This window comes from Apus apus, chromosome 5, assembly GCF_020740795.1.
Source record: "Apus apus isolate bApuApu2 chromosome 5, bApuApu2.pri.cur, whole genome shotgun sequence".
NCBI lineage: Eukaryota > Metazoa > Chordata > Aves > Apodiformes > Apodidae > Apus > Apus apus.
The window spans coordinates 33,364,884-33,374,444 of NC_067286.1; the positions used below are offsets into that span (position 1 = coordinate 33,364,884).

Here is a 9,561-nt window from a genome sequence, read left to right on the forward strand (position 1 = left end):
CAGAAATAAAATCATATTTACATTATCTTAAAACACCCACGCTTTTTTTCAGATAAAGACTTAACAGTTAATACAATAAAGGATAGGTTTTTAAATAGCACAGATTTGTTTTCTCATTTTGTGGAGTGCTGGCTTAAAATTACTTTGACTTTTATTTAATATTAAATGAAGCTGTTGCTTGTAGCATCTAGAGAAGTGGCTGGATTGCAATTAATTGCATGCTACTGATAAAATACCTCAATGAAGTTTCCACAGTGCTATCACTGGATTAGTTCCTCAAATTTAAGAGCTTACTAAGAAAAAATAGGTTTAGTCTTAATGATATTTGCAGTGTGCTTTTTTATTTACCCAGCCAGAACAGGTTAAAGTGACAAAAAATTAAACAGCTGCTATTCTACTGAACTTTTTATCAAACAGATGCATCCATACTATCTTTAGGAAATGTTATTGCTTTGGTTTGCTCATAACAGAAAAAAGAATTTCATGGTGAGCATGAAATTATTCAACAAACAAGATCAAGAAATGTATACCACTCAATGGAGAAAAAAAAATATTATCTTCAGGTGAAACAAACATAACCAATCTAGAAATTTATTTTTACTCTTATTTCAGTTGGCAGCACATTAATGAACCGAACAAAAGTAAGAGAATTTGCAATCGATCTTGACTGTTGGAAGCACTGTAGTAGAATAAAGTGGTATTAAAGCATTGTCAGACAAAACTGAAACTTTTTCTAAAGAATTGCAAAATTATTCAGCATCTTCAGAAAACAAGAGGTGATTGGATTCAAGAAAGAACATTTATAATAGCAACAATTACAGTTCACATAGAGCTAAGACCAACTATTTAAGTATTCAGAAGAGAGACAGCAGCTACAACTTTCAAAAGGTTGGAAGCATAGGCAGTTTTCATGGATTTGTGTGCTAAGGCAGAAATGCCCTCGTAAGACCACATCTGGAGTATTGTGTCCAGTTCTGGGCTCCCCAGTTCAAGAGGGATAGAGATATACTGGAAAGAGTCCAATGGCAAGCTACAAGGATGATTAAGGGACTGGAACATCTGTCATATGAAGAAAGGCTGAGAGATCTGGGGCTGTTTAGTCTTAAGAAGACTAAGAGGGGACCTTATTAATGTCTATAAATATCTAAAGGGTTTATGTCAAGAATGGGCCAACCTCTTTTCAGTGGTGCCCTGCAATAGGACGAGGGGAAACAGCACCAAGTTACAACACAGGAAGTTCCACCTCAACATGAGGAAAAGCTTTACTGTGAGGGTGATGGAGCACTGGAACAGGCTAGGCTGCCCAGGGAGGTTGCGGAGTCTCCTTCTCTGGAGACTTTCAAGACCTGTCTGGACTCATTCCTGTGTCATCTTCCTGCTAGGAACCCAGGGGTTGGACTTGATGATCTTCAGAGGTGCCTTCCAACCCCTGTGATTCTATGATTCTTTGAAACGTGAGTATAACCTAGGTGATACAGAGGGACTGAAAAAGATAAATGGACACCAGATTGCAGATCTGAGAGATTAATATAACAGAAAACATGAAACAGAATTCTGCTTTTGCCCAATCCATGTAACATGACAGTCACTGATGAACATAAGCATAGACTATTTACTAAGAGAGGAAAGTAATGAAAGGAACCCTGTTAAGTGAAGATTATCAATGTCCAACAAGAACAAAAGACTGCTCAGTTAAAGTAAAAAACAACCACCCACTTCAAGTAGCAAGGAAAAAAAGAAAGGTGGCAACATACCTGATGCTGGTGTTGAGCTGCCGTTAAAAATACTACTTGGTAATAGCTCAAAAGCAAAACTATGCTTAAAAGATCGTCTCTTCTTGCTGGACAAGCCCTGAGAGCAATCAGCTGGAAGTTTACGCTTGGTACTTGGAGTAAGAACCACCGGAGTCACTGATGAAAGGACTGAAACTACAAAAACCAAATTGGCAATAACAGATTAAAGAGTTGAGCATTTAACAGAATATAAACAGTATTTGTGGTTTGTTTGCTTTTTCACTTTGAAGAAAAACAACAATACCTGTTGTAAAAGCTTATCTGAAGTGCATGCATTTAAAGCAGGCAAAGCAATCAGTATAGCTTCAGGTTTGGGGTTTTTTTGGTTGCTTTTTCACAAAGAGTACCAGAAAGGAAAAACCAAAATCACATATTAATAAAAAGTTGTAGTCTTGTTCTGTAAGCTTAAGAGACAGAGTAAAAGTAAAAGGATTTCAGTTGGCAGGTTCATTCACAAGGTGATAAAATGCTGCACTAGTGCACAAAGGGCAAGTTCAGTTATCCAAACCTAGAACTGCACAGCCCGTTGCCACTGAGACTGCAGCTGCCTCAAGAACAACAGAAAATGCAGTACCCTGAATAAATATGTTCTAGTTCTAAATAAGTTCTAGTTTTTAAGTAAAAGAAATATGTGGAATAAAGTTGACAAATCCAGAAGATACTGCATGGGCTTTATTTAGTACAAAAACACCAATACCTACCACTTCTGTCTTGTTGAGGTGTAGTGGAGGGTGTTCTGTTAGATTTAAGTTTATTCAATGCTCCACTAACAATATCTGAAATGCAAGACACACCGAGCAATCAAATTTAAATATGAAGTTTGTCTTGCTGTATTTTCAGCTCAAGTCTAACTGGTATTCTTTCAGAGAGAAATAAAGAAAATCAGTTTAAATGGTTGTTTTATATAAAGAAATCTCTAGTCCAGATCTTTTTACCAACATACCAATTTTGTTGCCTTCACAATATTTTAAAAGTTATAGTTCCCTTAATAGTTAAAAAAAATAATCATGCACAGAAAACAAAAGTTTTCTGTAGAAAATTATACTGCTCATTTTAAAATACATGCCTTGTCATTTCTTCTAGACAAATCTAGAAGTTATTAATTGAAGACATTCTCATAGAAAGTCTCAGACTCACTTTACTGGGCAGTTCTCTTAAAGCTGAAAAAGCTCTTGGATCTTTGAAATCAGGCCCAAATAAAAGTATGAAATCTTGGTCTTGCAAATAAATAATGTTCAACTTTTCTATTAACTATGTGTTTCTGGTTTAGGGTGATTGTTTCTTTGAAGGCAAAATTAAATCCAGCAGAGAATATGTATGAAGTTTTTTCAGCTTTTATAAGTGTAAACTAGAAGTCTTTTCATTAAGTGCTATTGCAACCAACAATTATATTTTCGTATTTTTAAAGCAAAGTTCAGCAAGCTGCAAGGCTGCAGTAATTATTTTATGATGTCTGGTAGATACACGTAGTTTTTAAAGACTCGTCTTTGAAAACAGATAAAGTGTAGTAATACATTTTTTATTACACCTGGAAGAAGATTAGAAGCTGCCTAATACTGGAACCTATTCTGTAGAATTAAAAAATTCTAACTGCTTTTCCTTAAAATTTTAACATTCACAAACATTTCTCACTTTGCAACTCCAGGAAGATCCCCCTTCTTCAGAGTGAAAAAGTATATTACAAAAAAACCCATACCTTGACTAAACATATACAATAACAAAGCCTTAATTTCAATTACTGTCAGGTTTAATATTCTAGGCACATGGGCTAAACATACTCGTATTTTTATAGCAATACATATGAGATGAGTGTGTTACAGTGTATTTTAATCAAGTCAAGCGTAAGTATTTCACAGTATTTCCCCTCAAGGAGAATGCTAAGTAGAACAGAGACTATACCATTTGCTTATCCATACTTGGAAAAAACCCCATCCCTACCGAATAGCTAAACCGCAAAAAAAACCCCAAATATATCTATGATATCAGAGCACATAGTAGCCAACAATATAAAATTTAGTTACACTTCAAAACACAAATTAATTATACTCATTCAAACTACACATGCCATTTATATCCTTGTCTTTTAATGGCTGATTTGTTAGTGTGCGATATCTTTGAGAGTCCAAGAAGAATTTCAAAATTGCTAAAAAAAACATAAAAATCTTTAAAATACTTTATCATTGTTCTGCAACAGGACCTGATGCTGACTCCCCAAAAGCCGGAATGTTTATGTGGCTTCACAAATCTAGATACAAGAAAATCAGCTTCTTTGGTGGACAACAGACACACTAGAATGAACTCGGAGTAAATAACAAGTAAATTGATATGATTACTGAAGTCTTGCATGGATTTTGCATATCAAACGCAACAAATTTCACAGACATCTATTCTGTTTGTGGAAGCAAGAAGCAGTTAGGATCAGCATGCCTGAAGTCTCACAATAATTTTAGTTGCTGAAACTTTCACACAACATACCTACCCCCAACACTTCGGTGTCTCCTCTTTTTACATTCACTGGGAGATTCATTTTCACTGTCTTCAGGGCCCCACAGTGACGGAGTAGATTGAAAGGCATCAACACCTAGCATTGCAGGAATCTTTTCCAAAATAAATGTTGGCACTTGTCCTGAATTAGTTGAGAAATATATTTTTTGAAGTTATTTAAGAGGTTGAAAAGTTGTATGTGCAACAAGACATTTTAATAAGAATTTATGATCTTACCAATTTCTGCTGCATGGTCAATAAGTGTTTGCACAACAGCAGCTTGCAAGCGAATTTTTTTTTCTGTACTGGTTGACATCTTTTCATTTTCATTCGAGTGCAAGAGGTTAGGAGCAAAAATCACTGCCAGATTACTGCTATCCATTCTGTTTTCATTTGATCTTAACAAGAAAAGATATTTTTACACAAATTATCAAGACAAACAGCAGAGAGACAAAAGAACAAGTAAGACAAATGCAGTTGGGAAAAAACAAATACAGAGTCATTCACATGAGAGATAAATGTGCAGACTTGTACACCCCAGGCTAGGTAACCACATGGCTATGATACTGAAATAAAGAGGTTAGAGACCCCAGTCAGTTTTGGGGAATGTAAGGTATCAGATAGTCACTCCTTTTGCTTTCCAAAGGAAAATAAGGAATGCAGCTATGAAAGAATGGAACAAAGTCAAGTCTCCAGCAAATTAGGGTTCATAAAGAAAACACTTTGGACTGATGAAACAAAAGACCATGACTGAGTGTTAGTGAATGACTGCAGATAAGAACGTTTACATTCATAAACTACTCACAGAAAATTACAGCAGCTGCCTGGAAAGAGAAGGCATTAAAGAAATTGGGAGCTGTTTACAAGCACTCTTTACACCAACCTTAGAGACACCATTCTCAGAAAGTTGAAAAAGTATCTCAAAGCTTCAATAGCTCTCTCAGCCATCAAACAGGACAGCAACACAGTTGCAGTTTTCTTCTCATTTCCTAGCTGCTGAGCTTTGAAAAGGCCTTCCTGCAGGTGAGGTGGAAGGATGGGTTCTGGGAGCTCTCTGAAGAACTGTTTAAGAAGCCCTGCAACATCACATGGCAGTGCAGCAGAGAGACAGTTTTCACCTTGATCCAGTTTACTCTGCAATTGTTCATAAGAAACATGATTTGAAGTCTTCAACGTATTGTCAGATATCTAAGGTCAGGCATTAATCCTCTAACTGGTATCAGAAAAGACAATTACATCTTCCCTATTTTTAGTTTCAGCCTTGTAATGTTTTACCCAAATACAGTATCTGCAAAGAGACACTGACGATGTCAGACCACAGGTCTTAATTTACAGGTTTCCCATGTATGCATCCTCCTGGGAGAACCTCACTAAACAAATATCCTCACGGTATCCAGAGTGCATAATTGCTAACAAGTTTATTCAGTCACAAGTGTATTCCCACCATCTGAAAAGCCAAAAAAATTCCCAGAAAAAAAAGAAAACTAAAAAAAAAAGTGAAGTTTGCCAGTTGCTGGACTAGATCTTCTCTTCTAAAGCTGGTAATGTTATCAGTCTACTTCCAATATTAAAATGTGAATATGACTGAAAAAGAGTCCAAAAACTAAAACATGCAGATGATCAAGTGAAATACAAAGAGAGGCTTTAGAGCATACCTTTAAAGCTTTCAAACGAACAAGAGATCCAGACTTCCTGAAGAGTCCCTCAGTATGAACATGTTCTTCCAAATATTCACAAGTTTCAACAAGAAAGCTGAGGAAAGAATAGCAACATACTTTTGACATTCAAAATAAGCCTTGTTTTCCCCAGAAAAAGTATCTTGTTATAAATAGCTAAAACACACACACAGATATATATATATATATATATATAGTTTTCTCAAGTGACAAATACAAAGAAATAGAACTGAATGATACCTGTGGCTCTGAATTCCTCATTTAACTTCTGCTTTTCTCCTCCTCCAACTGAAACTATTATTTCATCCCCCATTAAAGCTTTAGCAGGCCTGGAATAAACATTACGGCCCCTCTCCTGACAAGATTTCAGGACTATACAGAGAGCAAAGTAAGTGTAAATCTAAATATACAGTGTTAATTTACCTCGGAATATAACCGTATTCTGGCACAAATGATTGTGGTAACGCATGAAAAGATATCCCAAAGATTTTACCCTAAAATACAAAATGCAATCAATGTTATTCAAAGGTTGACAGGATTACCAACATTACAGAAAAGCATATATTGCACAAAGTACAAACAGAAGGGTAGTTGAGAAAAAACAACAAATTATCTCAGATAAGAGGTCTTGTCAGGAAAAGCACTATGATCTTGAGATACTTCAGCTTACACAGATTCTACTTACAGGTAACACCCTAGATTACTGTGGAAGAATAAGCTTTTCTGCAGCACATTTTGCACATTCTATTTTATAAGGAGTGGGTTTACTTATAAGGATATTTAACAAACTGTTCTGGAATCTCACCATACCTTAATTGGCAAAATTCTATTTTCCTTTAAAAAAAAATCCATACAAAAAACCTGAAATTAAATTATTTTTTCAAGTAATTTCTTCTTTGTCTGAGGCACTCCAGATTTCCATTTCAGGAAACATTAAACTGTACCAAATAGTGTAGAAAACTGTTCTGAACTCTTCTACTCAGCATTTGTACTTAAGAAACTCTTTCATATTAGAAAACATCAGTTTCTTCAGTCATTACTACTGATGCCTACCTACAGCGGTTTTTAAAGTTTATCAGGTCATGCATAGTTTTTTGAGTTATAAAAACCTTCATTTCAATGTAACAACTTATATTTTTATTTCTTTGCCTCACCTCTTTTCTGTTTAAATTTACAGTACATGCAAGACAGCCCATCTCCCAACTGGAAAAGGATTGGGATCACTCTCAACTTGTCATTACCAGAGATGAATGCCAAATCTCAGTCCTTTATGCCTGAAATTCAAAGTGCTGACCATGCTGGCAAAATAGTTAATAACTAATCCATTAGGCCTTCTTGGACCTACCTATCCTACAGAAAACAAGCAGAACATGATAAGGAAAGAGAAGCAACACGTTTGCCACTTGAATTCCAGGTTGCCACTAAAAGTAGAAAAAGAAAATTAACTCCATGATATAAGGTTTTTCTATATTTACAAGATTATGTAACAGAGAATTCCAGTGGTCTCTAATTCAACAATTCAGAACTTAACACCACAGGTAGCATATAGACATTTTATTGCAATGTACATACACATTCACAGCTCTTTATTAACTTCCCTTTGTATAAAAAAAAACACAACAAAACACCTAGATCCATATGCTTGATATTGACAAGGGGGAAGAAACTAATTCTGACCTTACCCTTGCTCTCTCCCTTTCCAAACAGCCCAACTCCAGTATCTGTTTTTACAGCTTCTTTGGCATATATTGACCTAGGGTTATCACAGCGTTTTGTAATATCTTTTCAGCAAAGGAAACAGCCTTACAGAAAGCTCATTCTGAGAATGCTCAGTTCTGTGCCATATGAGCTGCACAGGCATCTTGCTTAGGACATGAAAGAGACTACTTCCATGCTCTACAAATTAGATCCTGCCAGATAATAAATGCTTTGAAGTGGATTTCAATGCTGTATAAACTAGCATATGTATTTAAAAAAAAAAAAAAAAAAAAAAAAAATTAGAGTCCTTAGACAGAAAGCACACTTTCCCTCCAACAAATTCAAAGCAGATATTTAAGATAAAGGACAGATTTCATTCCTCAGAGCACAAGCAAATCAAGGCCAAATCTGCCTATCTGAAAACACCCATCATTGCTTCTTATACTGAGAAACCCTGCAAATAAAACCCTCCAAACCAAAAAGTAAAGAAGTAAAATAAAATACATAAATCTTCTAGAAAAAAATATAGTATCTATTTATTCCAACACATATTACAATTACTAAGAGTTAAATTCCATAGCTGGTGACATTAAGCACAGTAAAGTCTAAACGCTCTTGTACAGATCAGGGGCATGCATCAGTACCTCCAAAACATGCGGGTTTGAGATATGACCAGAGCACATCCACAACAAGAGAAACACATTCCCTTTCACCAGCGGCTCAGCCTTGCAGCACTGAGTTCCCAAACGGGCGAGGGGAATTCAGCCCCGCTGAACCATTCTCTTACTAAATCACAACACGGCTGTCCCGACGACCACCGCTGAGGAAAAGGGGGAAACCCCAACTTTGCCCACTGCAGGGATTCAGACGCTGCCCCCCGAGGGGAGGTGACGCCCCGCCAGGGCCAGCAGGACCAACAGACAAGGCCACCGATGCCACTCGGCTGTCACCGGCCAGGCCGGGGCCAGCAGACCAGCTCCCGGACCTCCGCACTTCGCTCCCTCGCGGCAGCCGCCGTGCTTCCCCACCCCGCCAACGACCCCCCCGGTCCGTGATCGCCGCGGCGCCACCGCCTCCCTTACCTCCGCGGCCGCCGCTCCCGGCTGCTTGGCCGGAGCCAAGCAGCTCCCGCTCTTCACCTTAATCCCGTAAGAGGCGCGGAGCTCCTCCAGCACCGCCAGCCGCACCAGCTTTCGCCTCTGCTCCGCCATCCCGGCACCCACCGTCGCCTCCCGCACCCCTCAGACACCGCCCGGCCCCATCGCTCCCGCCCCCCACAACCGCCCGGCTCAAACCCAGCGCCCTGCCCGGCCGCGCCTCTCATTGGGCCGCTTGCCGTTCGAAATCAGGACCCGGCCGCCCAACGGCCACCCCGGGCTGTCCCGGCGGTGCCTGCTTCTTGCGCCACCTCCCAGCCTCCCTCGGCTCCCAAAGCCCTGCGCGCCGCTTCCGGGCGATGGCGCTGGCTACCTAAGGGTCCTCCCGGCCGGCCGCGGGTGCGCGGCGGCTGCTGCGGGGCTGGGGGGGTGGCCGAGCGCGGCAGGGCCTGCCCGGGCCTGCCCGGCCTCTGGGCAGGGGGAGACAAAGCGAGACCGCGGCCGGGATAGAGGCGCAGGCGAAGCAAACAGGAGGGCTCTCAAACGCCGCAACATCGCATTTCCTTCCCCCCGCCCCCGGCGAAGTTCAGGCCAGTGTCACCACGTTTGGGGTTGGTGGATTGTTTGAAGAGACATTTAAAATAGTGAAACCACCACTGTTTTGTAAATAAACTGAATTATTCGCGGAGGAATAAGCACACGATGGCAACCTTGGTTGTAATGATGGTGTCTCCTGGAACAGTAAAAACATTCACCATCTTCCCATGTGCTTTGGCTAGTGATGTTAATTTCTCCCGCATTAGCTTTGGTCTC

At 39.4% G+C, this 9,561-nt stretch overlaps 1 protein-coding gene across 6 annotated transcripts in view; it reads right to left on the reverse strand.

Annotated features, from left to right (window-relative positions):
* Positions 1–8,885, reverse strand: part of LOC127385055 (neuroendocrine protein 7B2) — a 44,683-nt gene extending 35,798 nt beyond the window's left edge. For 2 of the 6 annotated variants that reach the window (XM_051620288.1, XM_051620291.1), the window contains exons 1-8: positions 8,734–8,885; positions 6,377–6,447; positions 5,933–6,029; positions 5,161–5,411; positions 4,515–4,675; positions 4,273–4,419; positions 2,495–2,569; positions 1,755–1,928 (exon numbers count right to left, since the gene is read on the reverse strand). In XM_051620288.1, coding sequence (XP_051476248.1) covers positions 1,755–1,928; positions 2,495–2,569; positions 4,273–4,419; positions 4,515–4,675; positions 5,161–5,411; positions 5,933–6,029; positions 6,377–6,447; positions 8,734–8,862 — 1,105 coding nt within the window. In that variant the 5' untranslated portion in view covers positions 8,863–8,885. The other 4 variants (XM_051620292.1, XM_051620290.1, XM_051620289.1 and 1 more) reach the window with 4 other exon arrangements.
* Between the last annotated feature and the right edge of the window lie 676 nt (positions 8,886–9,561).